Raw genomic sequence first — 23,531 nt, forward strand, 5'->3', positions numbered from 1 at the left:
AAAGCTACACGCTTTTATTAGATTTTTCTTTTCATCTCCTGTATGCCTTGCAGCAAGTAACCTCAAGATCAAAAGAAAAAGACATTGATAAGAGGCAGTGCAAGCACTCCAATACAGCCATCACTTGACAATGTGAATAGCAAGGATTCGAGAGGAACTTCTGTGTTTGGCTTCAGAATGCTTGCAGGAGTAGATCGGCTGCATGCTTGCCAGTGCATTTTATGGGAGTGCACTGGCACTTTAGGATGAAGAAAAAGCAGTGCGATGCTCACCTGCGCCCCAGTGTCGCAAAGTGAAAGTGCATGAGCTCGGGGTCGCTGCGGTTGAGCTGCTCGTGGCTCTCGTAGTCCTGCACGTTCATGAGGTCTGCATATAGGCCATACACCTCGCTGCGGCTCGCCTCGGGGCTGCTGCCACTGTCGTTGCCGCTGTCGGTGCTCACACCTCCGGCACTGCTAAGGGTCAGTCCGCTCGCAGCGCTGGCTCGAGCACACAGGGAGAGGCCGCGGGGAAGCGTCTTGGCACCCGACATGTGCACGTTCTCGGTGGCTGTCCGGCGAAGAGCTGTGCGACGAGGCAAAAGATGCAAAGGGGACATTGACCATGTGGTGTGTTGGCTGCCGAGCATCACAATGGGAAGCAAGCAACCACTCGTTTGCTAAACACTGGAGGGACAGTGCGTTCATCCCGTATGTACAACATTCGCAAAACATTTTGTGCTTGTCCTTCTCTAACAACATATGTGAACTACAAGGAAACTACGAGGTAGAGGGAAATGAAAGTGGATGAAAAAACAATGTGCCATCAGCGAAAGCCAAACCCACAACCTCCACAGTGCAATTGTGGGAACTCGTTTGTCAACACTTATACTGGTCACGGTGGTTGCTATTGAGGGTCGCACTATACAGTGGCGGCCCCAGCATCATTTAGTGGCATCATCCAGATGTCCCGTTTTCCCAGACTACGTGTTGTTTTTTCCATGGGAAAGCACAAGTGGGTTCTGCTGTATATTTATTCAAAAGGTGTAACAGATATTTGAATCTCAGAGATTTTAGTCTTGTTGATCAGTAGACGAGTTTCATGAATTGTTACTCAGTGGTTCATGGCAGAATTGGGCAATGGCACTATAAATTCTCCTAACTAGAAACATAGATAAGTAGGCCGCCTAGGGCCTATTTTTCAAAATGTGCCCCTAAATGCCAAAGAGAAAGATCGATACATTAACATTTTTGCGTCCATATTCACAAGAAAATGCAACCACAAGTGTCAAGGAACCTAGTCTATGACAACGTGCTTCGTTGGCTCAAGATCATCTTATCTTATATAGGCTCCCTTCAATGCAGACAATGGGAGAGCAAAATATTCCACCTACCCCTTGTTCCCAGCTTGTGGCTCGCAGGAGTTGAGGGTAAGACCGAGTCAGACTTCTGTTTCTGAACACCGCTGGTGCTGGCTGCGTCCAGCTCCGCCTCCTCTGCGACGGCGTCGCCCGCTTCGTCCTTTGCTGCCTTCGCCAGTTCTTCCTCTTCCTCTTCACCTTCTTCCGCCAGCTGCTCCGCGCCCGCCTCTTCCGGGGCAACCGAAGTCTGCAAGCATGCAGTCATGACATGAAGATACAGTCGAACTCCGCTACAACGAATTCCGCTTCAGCGAAATTTCCGGTACAACGAAAAATTCTCTGTTCCCAGTCAACAGTCCATAGGAGTCAATGCATAAATATGCTCGCCACAATGAACACTTTTTCTGCTGCCGTTCCGCTTCAACGAAATTTGACGATGCCATTCCGGGCTCGAAAATTTAATTTACCGTGCAATAAACACAATCTCGGACATTTTGATGCAGTTTAGAACATAAAAATACGAATTCAAAGTCTGAATCGCGTGTTGGAACCGCCGCTGCCGCTGTTGACTGAGCATGGGAGCCGCCATTGCTTGATAGCGACGGCGATCAGACTGCCCTGCTTTCGCAACTGGCTTGAACTGCTTCTGAGTCGCAGACAATCCGAAGCCAAAGCTCAGTTGTCGACACTGGGGTGCAATCGCGAAACAATAGCTTTTCCGATGCCTTTCCAATACTTTTCGTGCTTTTCGTGCTTCGCTAGTGGTCAGAGCGACGGTACATCCGCCACATCCGCGTTATCAATGCGAGCAGCCCTAGGGTGGAGTCGCGGAATGATGCCTTTTCCAATGCCAATGCTTTTCGTGCTTTTCGCGCTTGGCCATCAACGGGATCAGCCAGCCACGAGTGGTGGATAAGAATAGCATAGAATAAGGCGTAAGTCATCGCTCCGCGATAGCACGCCTGCATGTCGCCGTTGTAGGCGAATAGCTAGTGTTAGCGTATTGGTGCAACTGTGCAGTTCGTGTTGCGCGCCCGTGCCTGTTTGATTCATTCGCGGAAGCCGTTGTGTCTGCGTGCTTTTCAACGTGGCATCGCTATGCATATATGAGAATCGCGTCGTAACGCTGCTGGGGACGCAAAGGAAGCAGCAGAAACTTTTTGAATATTGGAAATAAATGTTTCACTGTTTTACTAGCTCAGGTCAGCCATATTTTTTTCGATTTCACTACAACGAAATGTTCGCTTCAACGAACATTTTTCCGAGCACCGTCAATTTCGTTGTAGCGGGGTGTGTACCATCAAGTGCACTTAATGTGCAAGCTTGGCCAGAGAACTATATATTAAAAAGAAATGACTAAGCAATGAAGGAGGCGCAGAAATTTCTTAGCACATTTTACTTTCCCAAGCATTTTCATTTTTAAAAAATTTAACAATGATAAGGAAGAGCTGCCCATGCTGTCTGGAGCATTATTCCAATGCTAGACCATCATGCATCCGAGAGGTCTCAAACAAGTAATAAAAAGAAAGAAAAAAGAAACTGGTGATTCATAGAATACCCATTTAAGGAGCAAACCTAACCCAAATAACTTATCACACCCAAAACCTCAACCTCAGCAGTGCAATGAGATAACCACTACACTATTTTGGAGAGTTAGCTCAGTTTAAGAGGAGACTGCGTTAAACCATCAACGGGAGGTTGCCCGGCCAAGGTAACAACAACTGTGGCCTTATGCAAGAAAGAGTAGTGTAGCCCAAAGTAGCATCATTATGACCAAGCAGTGCAGAAAGTTGGTATGGTTACATCTTGGTCAAACTGCGCAGTGGAACGGGACAAGAGAAGGAAGTGAGAAGAACAAGCGCTTGTTTGTCTCTACTTCCTTCCTCGTGTCCCGTCCCACCACGCAGTTTGACCAAGATGGACCATCACGACCAATCCGTCGCTCTCACAATGGCTCCGCATCTCACGCTGTTAGAAAAGGCAATGCCACACGGGCTAACCCTGTGTTGCTGGGCCCTGCTGGATCCACGGCGGGACGGGTGCACTCGCGGTTGGAGGCAAAGCAGGAAGGTGACGGGTCCTCGGTGTCCATGGTGAGCCAGGTAGGTGCGCCCTCCCAAGATGGGCACCCCCTCGAGTCGAGGCAGTGGTAGCGTCAGAACCACTCCGGCACTCGTGCCCACCCAGAGCAGGCCCGGCCCGGCAACCAGGGAGGTCACAGTGACTGCTGGCCGGATGCTGCCTTGCTTGGCTGCACGCGTTGCAGATGCAGGTACAGTGTTCACGGATTGAAACGCAACGCTTAAAAAATTCAGCAAATTCGCTGCCATGAAAAACCATCAAACAGTGAAGCTGTAATGATGCTGACAACAACAACTTTCGGCACAAGAGTCATCATTATCATCATCACTCAGAGGACCAGCATCGTCATCACTTCGTTTTATTTATTTCTTTATTAATCCCCTTCCCAGTCATGTGACCTGCATGACTACTGCTACTACTACTACAACAACTACTACTACTACTACGACGATGGTACAGGGCAGACTAAGACAGCTTCACTCTAATACCTTTATTATAATGACTGGTACAAGCAAGTGCACGATATAACTGCATCACGTCAATACGATAATAACCATAATGATAATTGTTGGATCTTACATCCCAAAACCATGATATGATTATGAGGAACACTGTAGTGGAGGGCTCCGGAAATTTTGACCATCTGGTGTCCTTTAAAGTGCACCTAAATCTAGCATTTTGCCTCCACTGAAACGCGGCCACCACGACCAGGATTTGAACCCGCGACCTACCAATCAGCCGACATGCACCATAAACACTAGACCACCGTGGCGGGTCATGTCACGAATCTGGCTGCTAAAGGGGCACCAGTTTTTTAAGGCTTGAGTTGGAATTACACTGATATTAAACAAGATGAAGATGGTAGAAACAAAGGCTTGTGCATTACTAAGCCCTAAATTCTCGCGCTTCAGTATGTGAGCACTGTACACACCAAGAGGCTCGAAACATGCCTTCGCCATAGTAGAGTTGAACCTGGATGTATTGAATATGAAAGAGATCCCGCAACAGTTCCAACGTATGTGTAGTTCAACGCAAGAGGCACAAACCCCAGGTAATACGTTTCACTGCAGGTCAGTTCGTTCCAACTGTCTGTGCACTTCTGTGAATAACACTGCCATGTTGCAGTGAAGCCAACTAATGCGTATCTGTCATGGAGCATAAATAAGATGCTTGCTGAACAAGCCATCCACATTTTGAGGCACGCACATTGATCCTTTTTAAAGACGATAGTCTTTCTTGGGGAACTTAAACGTAGAAATTTTGGTCTGTCTGTCTGTCTGTCTTTCTGTTTGTCTGTCTGTCACCCGATTCAGCGAACCGACCAAAGTTGAACCATTTGCTTACCGCCCACCCATTTTGAACTGGTACGGCTGTTCATACTTGTGAATGTTGTCAATCAAAAAGTAAATATTATGCATATCTGAGGCGCAACATCATTAGGTAAGTATTAGGTGGTGTGTTCCTTTAATAGAAAATACATAGATACACAATTTTAAAGACCCTAGTTTCTTAAGCTGCGCTGAAAATGCCTATGAATGCCGACGAACGCCCTCTGTTACGGAGGAAGGAAACCCTCTGCACAAGCTCATGTTTGCGGGCGTATTGCCAGATGGTGTCCATATCTCACGCAGCGCCTCTATTGTCTTTACACGGCATTTGCAGCGGAGCATGCAGATACGCGGCCAATTTTTTCTCCATAGCAAGCGATTCCAATCAGATGCAATGCTTTGTCTGACAGCATCAGATGAAACAGCACTGTTTTTTGTTCAATAATGAGAGAAGTAATCACTTTGCCATTTCAAAGTATTTCCAAAGCGATCTAACAACTGTCCAACACAGACAATAATTCTATAGATGCAGGTTTCACTGTATAATCACCCACCTGTCTTACCTCTTACAGGTAACAAACCAGTTTAGAAACATTCGAAAAGTTCCAGCAAACAGTGCACTGCTGACTACATAAAGTACATCACAACGCAAGCTCTGCCACACCACTGGCTGTTGGTGCAAAGGCTACCAGTGACAATCAAGTTTCACAAACTGCGGAGCAACTACCAATAGAAATACTTGTTTTGCCTGGTAATGTGTCCTAGTTTATTTCATGACCAAAAAGAAAAGCATCTGTGAGCCTGCACATGAAGTACAGCACAAATGTGTACAGTCATGTTTCAATTAGCGAAATTTGTAACAGAACCTTTTTTTTTTTAATTTTCAGGCATAATACCACTGAGCCCACTTAAAGCGAATCCCAGTGAAGGGGAAAATTTCATTGTACATTTTAATAAGGCAAAGACATTGGCCACAGCATTCACCGCAAGCAGAACATTGAGGTCACCCGTTATCAAATTCCACGATTTTATTTGTTCTTTCATATTCAAAAGCAGCCAGCAAGCGGTGACAAACACAGCACATATTCGAGCAGATCAAATATTCTAACAAATATTACAGTATTCAAATTCACTTCAATTTGAACATAAATTCTTGGGAATTTCGAAGTATTTGAAATGAACGAACAGGTGTATATTAGTCCGCATGTAACCCACCCCCTTGTAAAAGTGGCTTCACTGCAGTGGAGGGGTGCTATGCCGTGTATACACCTTTCCAAAAGAAAATCCACACTGCTGTGAAGCCCCACTTCAAGGTTAAATGAACATATTACCCTCACATCGATTCAACATTTTTTAAGTTTAAAAGCTTGTTATACCGGCTTATATGCTCTAAGTCTAGTAAATTTTAAAGCGTAACATATTTTACAGGTTATCACTTGCATTCTATCGAAAGTCAAATCTTGCTACTATTCAAAGTTGCTTCCACTTCCATTGAACCAAAAAAAAATGACATTTGTGCATGCCTTGTTTCAATTTTTTAAAAATATTGTGCACGTTAGTTGGGTCATGAAAAACATGCTCATTTTTCTTTATAATATGTGATATATACTATACAAATTCAATTCGAAATTATTCAGCTAAATCACTATTCGCTTTGAACCTAAAATTTACTATTCACACAAGCCTAATTGACACCAGTTTCGTGATGCGACAAACCATCATAAGCAAAACGGTGACAATAACAATGCAAATGTTTGCATGGTGCCATTAGACTAGAGCCAAGAGCAACAGGTGCTGTATGCCGCAAGCTTTTTCTTAACACAATCTCTACCATACATGCAAAGACTTTGTGTACTGTAATTATTGTGCTAGTTTCTAGCATAATTCTGTCCATAAAGTGGAAGTTCATTTCAATTCAATTAAGCTTTTGTTTTCCCTGATTACAAGGAGACTGACCTAAATAAGCAATGAATCTTTTATTTTGCATTATATATTCAAGGGAATTTTTCCACTGTATGATATGGACTATAACTTGTCCACATCAGAAAGAAAGCTTGACTGCACATCACTATATCAGAAAAGTGGCTTGACCGCACAGCTACCAACCTGAAAGGAAGCGGTTGACGCCCTCAGCGACGTCAACGTCCTGCAGGTGCTGAAACGTCTCTGTGTGGTAAAGGCTGATGCGAGAAGAGTTTTTCAGTGCAATCCAAAGTCCCGTGCCCGAGTGAGCCATGAGGTAGGCTTGGCCACCTTCCTCTTGGTTCAACGTATGCGTCCTCTGCACGACAAGCAGTCATCAGTTTTAAAGACACACTTACATCTATGAATAAACGAAAGAAGGGGGGCATTTTAAGGGGTCATTGTTCTTTGCTAGACACAATATTAATTGTAACTAACAGACAGGAAAGCCAAGGAAAGTATAGGGGAAGTTCTTTGTAGTAATTATGATGTAAATGTGAAGAAGTAAAGTGGACGAAAAGATGACTTGCCGCCAGCAGGGTCCGAACCTGTGACCTTCAAATAACACATCTGATGCTCTATCACTGAGCTATGGCGGTGGTCATCCTCCCGTCCACTTTATAAAGTATCTATGTGCATTAAACGTAGGAGTGTTAGTCAGTGCCGCTAGTAGCCATGACGGCTCGTGTGGAACACACTTTTTCTGCCTGCTGGCATCACGAAGCACGTGATCTTTCTACAAGCTGGCAGCTGACCAATAATCCCTCGCATACTAACTTAGGCATCCAATCTGCCAGTACGAGACCCTCGCTATGAATGAACGTAAGAAGGGGGCACAATATTAATTGGAACTAATTACTACAAAGAACATCCCCTATACTTTCCTTGGCTTTCCTGTCTGTTAGTTCCTGATAGTTCCTGTTAGGTAGGAAACACTGCAAGGGCCCACCTGTATGTCTGACGTAAATGCGTCGAGCACGTAGATCTTGTCAGCACAGGCACAATACAGCAGCGTTCCCAGGGGAAGGAGAGACGTGATGGGCTCCGTCCCCAGGACAAGAACACCGGGAGATTCTAGATCCCAACCACCAGTTGCTTGGCCACAAAGAGGGAGAGAGAAAAAAAAAAAGCAAGTTCTCACAATTGCAGAGCATCGACAATCGTAAACAGACAAAAATAAAGCAAGAGGTTGAAGAGGGCAAGAGAAATGCAGGAAAAAAAAAGATAGGGTTTTTCATAGAAAACAAATGGGCTATAACTACCTTGCACGTGTGAAGTCCGCAATTCAGCACTGATACGTGCCACAATACTGTGTGCAGCAACATTATTTCCATATCATGCCAAGATCAAGTTCATACATCTTGCCAAGGTCACATTCATTACAAATGTCATAATTCTAGCCTGCACAGTGTCTGAAGTCATCATGCATTATAGTCAACTAGAAACACAATCAGCAGTTGTTTCTTTTTTTTTCTCTCTCTTTCCCGCTTCTTTAAATGCAAGTGACAATTTGGCAAGTCTAGAATTGATAGGTTTCCCATCAAGAGAGCTGGTGTGTTCTCACACACCAGTTTCTCTCTCATTCTCTGTACAGTATAGACCGCTTATAACTAGAGCTGTGCGAATAGCAAAATTTTGGGTGCGAAGCGAATTCGAATAATAAAGATTGAGTGCGAATCGAATCGAATAATTTCGAATAATTTTCGAATATTTCTCAAAAAATTTTCGAATAATTCGAAGTGAAATTACAGAAAAAGTTGCAGAGAATCCCTAAGTATGTTCTTGTGAGATAGCAACATGAAGGTGTTTCTTTTCGCTAGGTTAATGAAGCGTTGGTGGGGTCATACTGCATAGTTGTCTTTCTTATCAAGAGTGAGGCAATGTAGAGGCCGAATTGTATTTATGTACATGATTTGGTGCAATCAAAGTGCTGCCGACTACACTTTACACGTGATAGGCAGAGATGCCATTTCCTCAGCCTCTCCTCCTCTTTCAACTGCTGTGGAAGGCCAACTGATGTGGCGGACAAGGGTGTGCTCCCTTCAAGTCCGGAGTTCCAAATCTGCCTCGTAGACGTCGGTTATAAGAACATCTGAAATTCTGGATGCTAAAAAGCTTCGGCGTCCGATTTTTCGGACTTCCTGCCCAAATTTCAGGTCCAAAACAGCATTAAATGAGCCCCCAACTCTGCCACATCTTTCATCTCCATGTTGGAACCAGCGTTTTCTAGTGTTGATACATTTGCGACCGCAGCAGAGCTTGAAAGGCAGCTTTGCCGCAATACGAGGGTGTGATGAGGTGAAGCATATTGAAAATTTAGGGACCACTTCCAAACGAACGTTGACCGTCTCTTGGCTAAGTTCGACCGTAACTGACCTTGAAAGGCAGCTTTGCCGCAATACGGGGGTGTGAGGAGGTGAAGCACATTAAAAATCTAGGGACCACTTCCAATCAGACATTGACTGTCTCTTGCCCAAGTTCGACCGTAACGGAGCTGGAAAGGCAGCTTTGCCGCAATACGGGGGTGTAATGAGGTGAAGCATATTGAAAATCTAGGGACCACTTCTAATTGGACGTTGACTGTGTCTTGGCTAAGTTCGACCGTAACGGAGCTTGAAAGGCAGCTTTGCCGCAATACGAGAGTGTAATGAGGTGAAGCATATTGAAAATATGAAGGGGTCACTTTCAACCGGACGTTGACTGCATTTGTTTTTGGGAAGTTCGAATAGTTCAAATAGTAAAATTTCAGTGCGAATCGAATCGAATAGCAAACACTATTCGAAAAATATTCGAAACTTCGAATATTCGCACACCCCTACTTATAACGTAAGTCGCCGGAGTCGCGAATATCCGCACTATAAGCGGTACCGCACTTATAACCAAAACAACCTTCTCCAAAGGCTGCACTTGCGCAAAACGTGTTGAGCATGTAGCCTCGCGTGTCCGATAATCGACATATGCGATATGGGGCGCTTACAACCACTTAAATCTCCGAATGTTCAAAAATTAACCGCCAAGACCCGCATTGCCAACGAAATGAACACGGGGGAAAAAAGCAAACAAAACAAAGTGCCATCGCGGAAATTCGCCGACTACGTTTCAGGCCACCTCGAGGTAGGCGCATTACACAGAAACCAGAATCGCGACCGAAATTTCACGTGCTGAGCGGTACCGATCGTTCGATTTCACGGGCGCGCACGCGATGTCCAAGACATTGCAATCGAATCCGGAACCACCATTCGAGAGTTGCATGCGCCAACCATGCCCTCGTTTGCATTAACGATATGATTCCCTTCCCTTCAAGTGCAGCCATCGCAAAAAGTTTCGTTGAATCCGCACCAAACCGCAACTTTTATCGCCCGCCACCGCTACCGAAAAGCAACCAACGCTGATTAGGCCTAGCCTGCGGTTCAGCATGTTGTCGCAGGAAGTTTGTCCAAGACAACAAGAAGATCGGAGGTCGAAAAGATCACACTCAAGCACTAACCCAAGAACAGCGCGCGTGATACGAAGTTTGTGTTCGCGGCCGGGAGATCAACGGCGACAAAAGCCCGCCAAGCTCGTTTAAGTCCGCGCACTGGCAGAAAAGGCGAAAGCCCGCGTCATGAAGCCGCAAAACTTTTCAATTTGCGGACGAGGTAGCAAACGCGATATCTGTAGCAAGTGTGATAACGACGACGCTTTTCCCGACAGGAAACTTGCTTTAAAGCGCGCTTGATGAGGACGCGATCGTACGTTCCACGCGGAACGCACTGCCGGCAAGCGGCCGCGGAGCCTTGCCGCCGCCGGTGCAAAGGCTACTCCGTCGCCTAGGCAACCACCATCCTTCCCCACTCGGCGAGCCCGCACAGCGCTGCCGCGGTCTTTTTCCTCCCTCCGCCCCTCGTTCGTTCACTGTGCGTGCCCTCGCCCTTCGTAACGACCTCGTCGCTCCCTCACCAGAGGCGTACCTCCTTTGAGAACCGCACTCGCTACCGCGTTTGTCGGAAATATTTTCCCGCAACCGCATTATAAACGGTATTTCATCTTGGGGGACTGCACAATAAGCGGTATGCGTATACATGCGGTTCTATGGGAGGGTAAACGGGAGTCGAAAAAGACCGCATTATAACCGGTCCTGCACTATATGCGGTTACGTTATAAGTGGTCTGCACTGTATTTTGTACTCAAGTGACAAATCATCATCTCAACCTACGTGCAGTACAAAACAGAAGCCGCTCCTACCTACCTATCCCATTATCTCAGCTTCAAACAGGAAACACAAAAGAAACAAACAAAAACAAACATAAGTGACAAAATTACATTGGGCAGACAAAATTGTACTCCAGAAACAAGCCACTGCCTACCTGGGTCCCTCTGGTAGATGTTGAGGGAGCCATTGCTCAGGGCCACATATACACGTTCGCAGTGGTAAAGTATTTGGGTCACAGGTGCTATGACTGTGGTGCTTCCCACTTCAGTCCACTTGTCCGGAGATGAAGCCAGAAGCAGAATCAACCTGCAGAACAGAAATATGAACATGCGTTTCAGAAATGCGGTACAGGGCCAAAGGATGTGGCCAGCAGTACTTCAAACACCACACAGCAATAGTCTACTTCCTTATCAGCAGTGTAGCACACAAAAACACTGCATAAAATTTTAGCTTAGCACATGGCAACTAATATAAGCAGTGTTAATAATATAACACAGTGTTGAGGGCCCAGTGGCATGCTCCAGTTATTAGTGGCCGTGAGTATTTGTTTCACTACATTGCTAGCTAAAGCTGCGAAAAATACATGCTAAACGTGCTAGTCAAGAAACTTCCCTGGAACAAAAAGTAAAAGTGCTCACTGCCTGCCACTGCAAATGGGCCGGCAAAATTACTGCAAGGAATTTTGACAATGATAGACAAGCTCCCCTGCTCTGCCTGCACAAAGAAGGTTGTGGTAACCCTGTTTGTTGTGCCACTTAACCCCTCGAATCTTCCCATTGCGATTCCAAGCAGTAATGCTGTTGGGTTGCCTCATGCACTGCATAGCAGAGTCATTAATTAAACGAAACTTCGAAGGACAGGAAAAATATGTTCCATTAAGCAGGAGTTTTACTTACCAAGAAATACATACAAGGGTACCGCATCAAAATATAAAATTAACAAGATAGGAGGCTGTGGTTTTGTTGAAACAGCAATTTTGCTTAAAGGAGTGGTGACAAAATTTGTGAACCTCTGTTTTTTGCTCTTAGTCAATGGCTACTGACTCGATAATAGCGGCAACGAAACTCATTTGCCCCAGCGTGAGACGAATGTTTAATTATATGCTCGTATGTTACGACCGGAGGCAGTTTCGATTTCGAAGAGCACTCGGTAGCCCCGTGACATAGTCGGTCTACTTGTTAAACAAGACTGCAAGAAGCGTTGACGTCACTGGCCAGCTTCTGCTATGTTGTCAGTGCTGCTGTTTCGTTTGCTGTGTTGAGCGGGTGTTGAGCGTTGCGAGTGCTTGTTTCCTCGATTTGTTAAACTACGTTGCTTATCTAGTGCGGCGATGGACGAAAGAGCTGGCAGGAGTGTAAAAATCAGTAAGGAAAGCTCGATTCACTTTGCGAATCTCGCCGGTAGCTGCGATTTTGTTCTTGTAGTCGTTGTCCAACTGAGGCAACGTTTTCCGCCAGGCTTGGAGTAGCCGCAGCGTTAGACATGCTGAAACATTTTCGCTCCGATCATTTGAAAAGTAGCAGGATGAGAAGTGACGAAGGAAGCATTGAAATCACAACATTGGCGCTCTGTAACAGTGTTTATGCGTAACATGCAAATGACGTGATGTACGCTTTACTGAATCGTATTTATATCGGGCAACGCCGCGTTCTCAAGGCATACCAATCCCACGTATGCACGTCGGAGGGTCGAAGCAGTTATCTGTCCACTACGCAATATGATCCCGGCAGCAGAGAGCTTTAGTTCGTCTGTAGACTTCCTAACGTTTGCGGGTACCTGGTTATACCAGAGCTGTTGACGACTGCAGCAGTAGCAGCAACTGCGGAGCCCGTAGCGACATCTTGTGGCATTTTGTCCAACTACAATAATTTTTTTTCTATTTTTTTTCCGTCGCGTTGTAGTTCTTGTCGAGAAAAAAAGCAATGAGAATACTATGAGTTGCTAATTATCTCACTGCAAATGCTTTAAATAGAATCAGTAAGCGGGTAACTCGCTGCGATGTTACATTGTAGATCTCTGGTAAGGATATGCATCATCAGGTGTCGCTACCAGCATTGTCTGTCTCGTACACGCCTCCGGTAACCCGGCCAGAACTCGTGACGTACGTGGCATCCACTCGATGACCTCATCGTCTTTTGCTTCTATTTCTGATCCGGCACTTTCACGAACTTCAAAACTCAATTAAAATACCTTTTAGGCTGTATTTGTGGCTGATATTGTACAGATGGCACCTATATGCACCCATTAGTGCGATTCAACAGTCAAATTGTGTCCGAATTTTTGTGTCACCATTCCTTTAAACGGTTTCAATTTACTGAGGTTCCACTGTAGTTTAAGCACCACAAACTGTGCAGCAGGCACACTTGTAGGGTGCAAAATCGCGAGCCTAGACCTGCATGCGAATGCAGAGCATTCGTGAGCCTTTCATAAAGGCTACATTCCGTAACACTGAACAAGCCACGCAAAGAACAACTCTAAGCACAAAACAAGCAGGTTCATAAAGGCAGCCTTATTATAAGCAAGGCACCTCGCCAACTGGTGCCTGATGGTAGAATTCCATTTCAACTGAGCAGTTATAGCAAAAGGATCGACAGGTGGGCTAGTTGGTAATTCATATTCATCCAGCGAAGTGGGAGCACGGGGTCAACGGACGAAGAAAGAACCACACAACACGAGTGCTCAGGTTGTGCCGTTCTCCCTTCATCAGTTGTCTGTTCCGATGCTACTAGTTCACTGAGCGGTTATAGGCAACATAAGGAAACCCATGTTTACAGGATCGGCCACCATAAGGACGAACCACTTTCTTACATCCATCCCTGAACTTTTCTTCCCTCAGCAGCTCCTGCCTCATTGTTTCTTTTCGGTGCATGACACTGGTGCACAAGGATGGACCATGCACAAGACGATGCTCTTTGCAGGACTGTCCAGCAAAGGGTCTCTTGCGTGACACGGAAGCACAGTACTAGCATGGGCCCCAGTATCCTTGGGTGGCTAGCTAAACTTTATTCAGCATGCCTCCATGGAGGAATAAATTCTCGTACATATGCTAGCATGCTAGTATTGCATTTCCTGTATATCAGTCCCAGCCATACATAAGGCTGGCACTGTTGTACAGGAAAAGCAACACTCATATTTGCTTTTTCATATACAATACACTCTCAGTAAACGAAAATCCCTTAAACGAAACTGCTGCTTAAATGGAACAGCTGCTTCCAATATGATTGGTTTCCTGCTTGAATTCTGTACCCTTGACCATCTCTTGGTAAACGAAACTCCTGTTAAACGCAACACATTTTCCTGGTCCCTTCAGGTTCTATTTAATTAACAAGAGTCTGCTGTATTTGCAGTAATGTGTGCTTTGTCCTTCGTTCTTAAGAGCCCCACATGGTTAACTACAAAGAATCTCTGAATGTAGACTTCTCCTATGCTGAAAAGAAGTCTGCATTGAAATTCAATTTTATGTAAGAAATCCTCTTTGCTGCTCCACTGCCAGCAAATCATGGCACTGCACCATGCTATCAGACCCTAACGAAGCCAGCGACATGTGCCATTGCAACTCATTTACATGGGGCAACTTCAGCTGCATGGCTGCGATTGGCTCCCACCTCATTCTGCGCAAATTAATTAACGTAATTGAGAATTTTGATCCCAACCGGAATGAATCAGGCTTCAAGAAGGCAGAAGCCCGAATCACATCGCCACCCTTGTGAAATGAGCAGGCGCCATACCTCTTAGTCTCGGTGGTGATCCACACAGTCTCGGCAGCCCCCGGAGGCGGAGGCTGAGGCGGGCTGACATCCGGGTCCGGTGCAGGTGGCACAGCCTCCATGGCCGCGATTCGGGACTCGGGCAGGTCGAAGGCACCCACGGAGCGCAGGGCTATCTGCTGCATCGACAGGATCACCAGGTGGCTGTTCACACCGTCAGTGCTGCACAGCCACAGGTAATGGCCCCGGAGGCCGCCCGGCGTTGTGGGTGCCACGCTGTAGAAACAGCCGCACTTGACCTGCAGCGAGGGAGAAGCACAGCCCGTTGCCACCATCAACCAAGAACAGGTGAAGGTAAAAGAAAAGCTGGGTGACTTGGAATTCGTACAAGTTCGAAGGCCCACACAAAACACAACTCTGATATGAATGCAAAGTAGCACACAACTTCTGAGCAACCAGTCGTCTATAGAACCGCGAAAACTGACAGCTGCCGATGGGATTACCACTGCGATCTAGTGCGTGTGCCCACCAGTCTAGTGTTAACTGTCTGGAAAAGACCAGCTTCAAGATAAAAATAAAGAGTCTTGACCCATTCAAAAGTAAGGCCACTGGCATTGACATCCAATCAGGAGAAAGTTAAAAGAGGTTAACTAGAGGAAATGTACTGAAGGAATAGATTATTGCTGAACTCAGCAAGATTCCAGTGTTGAGCAGTAGTCAAACTGCTCCTCAGACCTACTCCCATTAAGAGTCTTAACATTCATTGATCATCACTTTTTCACCGGTGTGAAGCAACTCCAGTAGCACTTACAACCCTTCTCAACCACACAGGAGTGATCAACAATTAGAGTTACCCATAATGCCTCATTTACAGCGAATGAAGGGGGGAATTTTTAGGGCTTGTTGCTTTGACACAACCTTAATTTTTCATTAAGGTTGTCCCATTCACAATAGACATTTTAGGTCTGACATAAAAGCCAGACAGGTATGCTAAGAGGTCCGTCAGCAGTGACATCTCTTCAGCCTTATTCAACACCTTGTACCCTCTTTATCCGCAGCAATAACATATGAAGTCTACACAAGGTGCTGCCTTGGCAAAAAATAAAAATTTACAGCCATTTTGGCGTGCATTTTTTCTTGGAGTCTAAGAACGATGCTAAGGAATTCTGTAACTTGTAAACTTCCAGTACGACCAACAAGGCTTGGTGGCAATTCGGGTTTACCACAGTCTGCTGGTGCCAATAGAACACTGAGAAACCAGTAACATGCCGGGAGAAATAGTGGTAGAAGTTACCTCTGTGGGTGTTGAGGCAGGGTAGAGGGGCGTCAATCGAACGAGAAGAGGTAGCTTGCTGGACGGCCGTTTGTCCAGTTCTGGCACGTCCCAGGCTGGCATGTTGTTGGGGTCTGCAAGGGGGGCAACGGCAGCGACCGCATCGGGGCAAACTTTAGCTCACTTCACACTTTAAAGCGCAGAGGCTCATTCACAATGGTGACCTTCAGACGTAGCTTGACCAAGTTGGTAGCAAATGTTCTAGTGGACACCCAAGTCCCGAAGCGACCACTCACGCTCAACTCACAAAGCAACTGGTTGCAAATGGTCGAAAAGTGACCGTTTCCAATCAGTCGTTCTCTTCCTTACTTTGTAGTTGTGTGGCAACAGAAACAAGACTGATCCAAAACAGTCGCTTTTCAACCAGAAGCGACTATCAGTGACCATTTTAGACCGGTTGCCTTGCAACTTGAGTATGCTAGAACAAACTAAATGCTCATGCTTTACAAGCATCACATGGATCACATTGTGTTATAACATGTGTCCCCTCTTTTGAGCATATATTTCTTTCATTTCAAAATCAATTATATGCATATAGATGGATTCTTAAATACAGTATAGACCGCTTATAACGTAAGTCGCCGGAGTCGCGAATATCCGCACTATAAGCGGTACCGCACTATAACCAAAACAAACTTCTTCAAAGGCTGCACTTGCGCAAAACGTGTTGAGCATGTAGCCTCGCGTGTCCGATAATCGACATATGCGATATGGGGCGCTTACAACCACTTAAATCTCCGAATGTTCAAAAATTAACCGCCAAGACCCGCATTGCCAACGAAATGAACACGGGGGAAAAAAGCAAACAAAACAAAGTGCCATCGCGGAAATTCGCCGACTACGTTTCAGGCCACCTCGAGGTAGGCGCATTACACAGAAACCAGAATCGCGACCGAAATTTCACGTGCTGAGCGGTACCGATCGTTCGATTTCACGGGCGCGCACGCGATGTCCAAGACATTGCAATCGAATCCGGAACCACCATTCGAGAGTTGCATGTGCCAACCATGCCCTCGTTTGCATTAACGATATGATTCCCTTCCCTTCAAGTGCAGCCATCGCAATAAGTTTCGTTGAATCCGCACCAAACCGCAACTTTTATCGCCCGCCACCGCTACCGAAAAGCAACCAACGCTGATTAGGCCTAGCCTGCGGTTCAGCATGTTGTCGCGGGAACTTTGTCTAAGACAACATGAAGATCGGACGTCGAAAAGATCGCACTCAAACACTAACCCAAGAACAGCGCGCGTGATACGAAGTTTGTGTTCGCGGCCGGGAGATCAACGGCGACAAAAGCCCGCCAAGCTCGTTTAAGTCCGCGCACTGGCAGAAAAGGCGAAAGCTCGCGTCATGAAGCCGCAAAACTTTTCAGTTTGCGGACGAGGTAGCAAAGGCGATATCTTTAGCAAGTGTGATAACGACGACGCTTTTCCCGACAGGAAACTTACTTTAAAGCGCACTTGATGAGGACGCGATCGTACGTTCCACGCGGAACGCGCTGCTGGCAAGCGGCCGCGGAGCCTTGCCGCCGCCGGTGCAAAGGCTACTCCGTCGGTACACTGTATCCGTCGCCTAGGCAACCACCACCCTTCCCCACTTGGCGAGCCCGCACAGCGCTGCCGCGGTCTTTTTCCTTCCTCCGCCCCTCGTTCGTTCACTGTGCGTGCCGTCGCCCTTCGCAACGACCTCGTCGCTCCCTCCCCAGCAGGGTACCTCCTTTGAGAACCGCACTCGTTACCGCGTTTCTCAGAAATATTTTCCCGCCACCGCATTATAAACGGTATTTCATCTTGGGGGACTGCACAATAAGCGGTATGCGTATACATGCGGTTCTATGGGAGGATAAACGGGAGTCGAAAAAGACCGCACTATAACCGGTCCTGCACTATATGCGGTTACGTTATAAGTGGTCTGCACTGTATTGGAACACAACATAAGTTCTGAAATGCTTAACAGCTCTGTTTGAAGCCTACGTAAGACATCAATTATGTACTTTGACACTGAAAGGCTTTGAATAGTTAACTGCTCTTCTAAAAAACCCTATGCCTGATCACAATATCTAAAAGATCTGAAAAGTACAAAAAAATAACAGCACTGAATTATGAACCAAATTTGCAGCTGATAAAAAGAAATAACCAGAGAAGAATGAAAAGTGGCTGATGGAAAAGTTAAGCCAGCTTACCCAAAGCCAGCTTTGCAAGACGCAGGTCAGTAGTCCAGTCTCTTTTAACAGCAGGGCTTGACAGCTGGAAACTAACTTGTACTTTCTGGGACCTGCATTTCAAGGGTGTCGAAATGTAAGGGCAGACAGAGAGCCACCTCCAATGGGCCACTTTTATAGTTCTACACAAACTCTTTATATTTAGGATAGCAGATAAACATTAAAGGGACCGACAACTGGCCAGAACGGGTGATTAGATCCTGGTGGAAATGAAAAGGCCGTGAATTATAGTGACAGATTCCAGAATACTTCTCGCGATCTGAGTAGGATTTATATTTTTAAATTGCGTTTAAAAGCAACAAAAACCGGTATGTCGCGCAGCCTAGCGTGAGTGCCATGAACTAGACGTATGCAGTCTTAAGCACTTTGTTGTACGTAGTCCAATGCTTTTACACGCACCAGAACGAGGGCTGAAATTTTGAATATGTATGTTATTGTCAAATCCCGTTTGTTTCTAAGGTAAAAGAAGTAAAGCATGAGATGCGGCGCTGCTTTCGTGGCTTCCATAAAGCCCCTATACCTTGGCTTCCAGTGAAACAGAGGCTGCGGTGCATGCGCGCGGCGTCCAGCGGCGTTTCCCGTGTACTCGACTCTCGTCTGCTCTCGTCGTATCGGACTTTTGAAGAGTAGCACACGAGTTTGCGCTGCTGCTCGCAAAATGCCATCGACTTACTGTTCTGTGGAGGATTGCTACCACTTCATGAACAACACTGCTGGTGTATCCTACCACTTGTTTCGTTTTCGAAGGCTTAGCTTGGCTTGGCTTGACTAAAATGTGATAAAGCGACCTGTGTATGGCCAAAGTACTTCTATAAGAAGCCCCAGAAAAACGCTATTGTAAAATAATTTAATAGGCTAGAAAGCAGTAGTCGCGGCACCGCAGGCTTTGCAAACGTAACATTGCCTTTTTATTAGGGGTGTGCGAATATTCGAAATTTCGAATATTTTTCGAATAGTGTTTGCTATTCGATTCGATTCGCACTGAAATTTAAAAGTGACCCCTTCAGATTTTCAATATGCTTCACCTCATTACACTCTCGTATTGCGGCAAAGCTGCCTTTCAAGCTCCGTTACGGTCGAACTTTGCCAAGAGACAAAGTCCGGTTGGAAGTAGTCCCTAGATTTTCAATATGCTTCACCTCATCATACCCCCTTATTGCGGCAAAGCTGCCTTTCAAGCTCCGTTACGGTCGAACTTAGGCAAGAGACAGTCAACGTCCGATTGGAAGTGGTCCCTAGATTTTCAATATGCTTCACCTCATCACACCCCCGTATTGCGGCAAAGCTGCCTTTCAAGCTCCGCTACGGTCGCAAATGTATTAACTCAAGAAAACGCTGGTTCCAATATGGAGATGAAAGATGTGGCAGAGTTGGGGGCTCAATTAATGCTGTTTTGAACCTGAAATTTGGGCAGGAAGTCCGAAAAATCGGACGCCGAAGCTTTCTAGCATCCAAAATTTCAGATGTTCTTATATATCGACGTCTACGAGGCAGATTTGGAACTCCGGACTTGAAGGCAGTACACCCTTGTCCGCCACATCAGTTGGCCTTCCACAGCAGTTGAAAGAGGAAGAGAGGCTGAGGAAATGGCATCCCTGCCTATCACGTGTAAAGTGTTGTAGGCAACACTTTGGTTGCACCAAATCATGTACATAAATACAATTCGGCCTCTACATTGCCTCACTCTTGATAAGAGAGACAACTATAAAATATGACCCCACCAGCGCATCATCAACCTAGCGAAAAGAAACACTTTCATGTTGCTATCTCACAAGAACATACTTAGGGATTCTCTGCAACTTTTTGTGTAATTTCATTTCGAATTATTCGAAAAATGTTTGAGAAATATTCGAAAATTATTCGAAAATATTCGATTCGATTCGCACTCAATCTTTATTATTCGAATTCGCTTCGCACCCAAAATTTTGCTATTCGCACAGCTCTACTTTTTATACTTCGGGCATAACTTGTCACCACTGCTGGCGTATAATCGCTATCGCGCTCACCTCTCACTGTTTGCAGCACGTGATATTAAGACTGCATAATCGCTGCAGATCGAAAAACTCTGATTACAAATGTTTTACGGCGTTCTCCGCGTTACCACTCAGTGATTAGAAGCTCTGACCGGTAAGCTTCCCGTTGCACTCAAGAAAACGGGTACCACAAAAGTTGGTTGTCGGTCCCTTTAATATCAGAATGATACTGCAGCAACTTTAAATTCCCTAAGCAACAGAGACTTTTTGCAACAGTCAAGTTTGCCTTTCCACAACACATGTGTGTTTACTTCATGGCAGCTTTCATAATTATTCACATGAAGACAAAGCTGCTGACTATACACCGCTATGTGCAATACAACTGCATGGACTACACTACAATCAAATTACAAAGACTGAATCAGTAATAATAACCACACAGGGTGCACCTAATTCTAAGTAACTGAACATTCTGTATTGCACTGATGTTATGAAGTCCCATCGGAGATTGAATTCAAGGCATCAAGCTTAGCAGGAGAAAGCAACTGCCAGCGATTTACCATGGTAGGTGTTCTAAGTGCTCCTCAAGCAATACCATTCGCAATAACAATCTAAGTGCTGCAGATAAGCAGAAGTGCACTCAATGTTAAGTGCACAGTACTACTGGTTCTAAAAAGGAGAAGTATCAAGAGATGTGGCCCTACTTTGACTTCTGTGGGAGTGCCAGTTGCAGACAGCAGCTGTCGAGCAGGGTTATCTCCTCATCCTTCTGGCGCACTGCGTCCTGAATGCTGCGTGCCATGCTCTGCACGCTCTCCACCGAGATTTCCTGCACGGCCAGATGCCGAGAGGTGCACTTGTGAGGCCAATGTGAAACACTATGTACAGTATCAGCAGGATACGCAAAAGCTCCATCAAAAGCAGGACGTTCCAATGCAATGTCAACAAACGTTCAGAAGGTGTCTAGAACACAATACAGAAAACTGCTCCTGGTTCATTTAAAAAATTTACGCCAATGTTGACAAGCAATAACAACAAATTAATAATTCATTCGCACATGACACTTTAGAGAGAGCTCAGGATAACGTCAAAGCTTTCTCAGCTTCTTTAACGTTTGTTGAAATCCCACTTACGTGAACACACGAGCATTTTCGCCGCTGCTAAAATGTAGCCGCAACAAGGCAATATTCAGCCCTCTTTATGAGCGAAGCTACATGAACTTAGACTATAAGGTAAGAGCGCAGCAAAAAAAAGAAAACCAAAGAAAACACGCCAGCACGTGAGCAGGCATCCCCACTAACCGAGTAAGGTCTTCGGAGAGATTTGACTAGCACAGCGATGCGGCTCACGACTTCCAGGTCGTGGACAAGGTCAGTGAGCTCGTCGTACAGCACTTGCATGGAACCTGCACTTTCTACAGGACAAACAAGAGCACAAGCTCGTGTAAAAAAAAGAAAAATAGCTAAAAACACATTGACATAGCAAAAAACACATTGACTCATTTTAAGTTACAGTACTTTTACTACTAGCCTCACCGACTATAAACACAAACATGTTGCTCTCAGTTTTACTGCCTTCATCAGGCACAACTACTCTGGTTCGATACATTAACTAAGCAAGTTATACCAATGAAGGTGGTTTCAGCAATGGCAAGCACAGATTCAACTGTAAACACTCTCAACAAAGTGCTAATGAAAACTGTCATGATAAGGCAACGCAGCACAATCTACACATGGCTAATTGATGTTCATTATAAACTTCAAAGCTACACTAAACATGAGTGAGAAGTCACACGTTTTCTTACTGTTTAAAATTCACAGTTAGCAACACGTCAAGCAAAGCGAAAAACTGCTAAGTTAACCGCTCAGTTCCTAAATTTTGTCACAATGCAAGCGTTCTTATGCAACATCCAGTGAAAGACAGGCACCATCCCTTCCCATTGTTGAACATAAATTGAGCTACTGTAAATACCACGGATTTTGTAATTTAATGCTCTCAGGACTACCACAATCAGGCATTGTCTGTCTCCTAGTGCAGTTCGTGCGAACACAGATTGCAGTGGCCCCTTACAAGGTAATCAGAAATGTCTATACGGAAGCGTTTACGCTCTGTCCAAGCGATGCTGCACATTTGTTACAGGGGTCAGAGTAGCCAGCTACCCACCGGGGTGTCCGACAGGTACGAGGCGTCCCGCTGAGTTTCGTGCCCGTCCGGAGGAGGCGAGGAGGTTGCGAGTGGCCGGGGCGATGTCCTCCTGCACGTCCACGTCTTGCAGGGGCACTGCCCACTTGAGACTCAGCCGCTCCCTGCCACCCTGGCCCCCTTCCGATGGTCTGCACGAAACACAGAGGAGGCGTCAGTGATGGCCATTCATTCGTCAAAAATGACCATAACGTCAAGACCTTCTCATACCAGCCAACCTATGGACCTCGAAATTTGGGAAATTCATAAAGTGAAGATGAAGGAGGAGGCAGGCATGTCAAAAGAAAACTAGAGTACATTTTTATTCATTGCTTATCGGGGCCGCGGCAACGTCAGAGACAGCTCTCAATGATTGCCGGTAAGGTTCTTGGATGTCAGAGACCCCACTGGAAGTCATAATTGTACAGCTTGTGCACACATGTGTAATTACTAGACAAAATGCGCCCTGCCCCGCTACAGTTCCTTCCCTATCTTGAACACTTTTCCGCATGACACCAATGTACTGTGGCGGAAGTGACTTGAGAAGCGCTCTACACGCAATAGACTAAGACCAGAAAATATTACAACCACTTTCCTTAATTATTTCTTTTTCGCGGCGGGGTTAGGGCTCTTTTTGGGAGATTTATGGTTGTGCCCGTGCAGTGCAATCGAGGGATTTGGCAGGTATGCCTTCTGCAAGGCCAATACAGAGGCTAACTCATGAGCGAAACGATAACATCTTTTGTGCATACACTGCAAAAAAAAAAAAGCTTTATCATTATTCAAGATTACGTTAATACACGGTTGAGCTGATTAACTGAAAAACAGTTTCATGTACAGAAGGCAATATCTCAATGACTTGCACTACTGCACATACATAATCACATAACATCCTATTCTGAAATGGTTGTAACGGCAGAAAAAAAGCTACGTTGAAAATATTCCTTCAAAACAATTGGGCTGCGAGATCAAAATTCTGTATTTCACGTAACCTCATGCTATTGTAAGAACATAATAAATACAGGTGTTTATTGTTCTCAGTTTATTTAGTGTGCAAACCCATTTTTATTGTAAAATTCTTTTCATTTTTTAACTGCGTGACTGCTTTATCTCTGTCTTGTCCTTTTCAAGCAAAAGCTACAGACATGAATTGTGGATCAAGGCCCGTCCTGGCAAGAGGCTCTAGAGAAGCTAAACAGCATGCTTTTTATTT

The 23,531-nt window shown here is 45.5% G+C and overlaps 1 protein-coding gene across 3 annotated transcripts in view; it reads right to left on the reverse strand.

Moving 5' to 3' along the window:
* Positions 1-23,531, reverse strand: part of LOC119390096 (rho guanine nucleotide exchange factor 10-like protein) — a 65,076-nt gene that overhangs the window by 7,596 nt on the left and 33,949 nt on the right. For all 3 annotated transcript variants that reach the window (XM_049414655.1, XM_049414654.1, XM_037657640.2), the window contains 12 exons: positions 22,301-22,470; positions 21,439-21,551; positions 20,842-20,966; positions 18,126-18,217; positions 15,905-16,017; positions 14,632-14,909; positions 11,058-11,209; positions 7,661-7,806; positions 6,856-7,030; positions 3,340-3,590; positions 1,373-1,586; positions 273-564 (listed from right to left, as the gene is read on the reverse strand). In XM_049414655.1, the coding sequence (XP_049270612.1) occupies positions 273-564; positions 1,373-1,586; positions 3,340-3,590; positions 6,856-7,030; positions 7,661-7,806; positions 11,058-11,209; positions 14,632-14,909; positions 15,905-16,017; positions 18,126-18,217; positions 20,842-20,966; positions 21,439-21,551; positions 22,301-22,470 (2,121 nt within the window). The remainder of the gene's footprint in view (positions 1-272; positions 565-1,372; positions 1,587-3,339; positions 3,591-6,855; positions 7,031-7,660; positions 7,807-11,057; positions 11,210-14,631; positions 14,910-15,904; positions 16,018-18,125; positions 18,218-20,841; positions 20,967-21,438; positions 21,552-22,300; positions 22,471-23,531) is intronic.

Source organism: Rhipicephalus sanguineus, chromosome 4, assembly GCF_013339695.2.
Source record: "Rhipicephalus sanguineus isolate Rsan-2018 chromosome 4, BIME_Rsan_1.4, whole genome shotgun sequence".
NCBI classification, from domain to species: domain Eukaryota; kingdom Metazoa; phylum Arthropoda; class Arachnida; order Ixodida; family Ixodidae; genus Rhipicephalus; species Rhipicephalus sanguineus.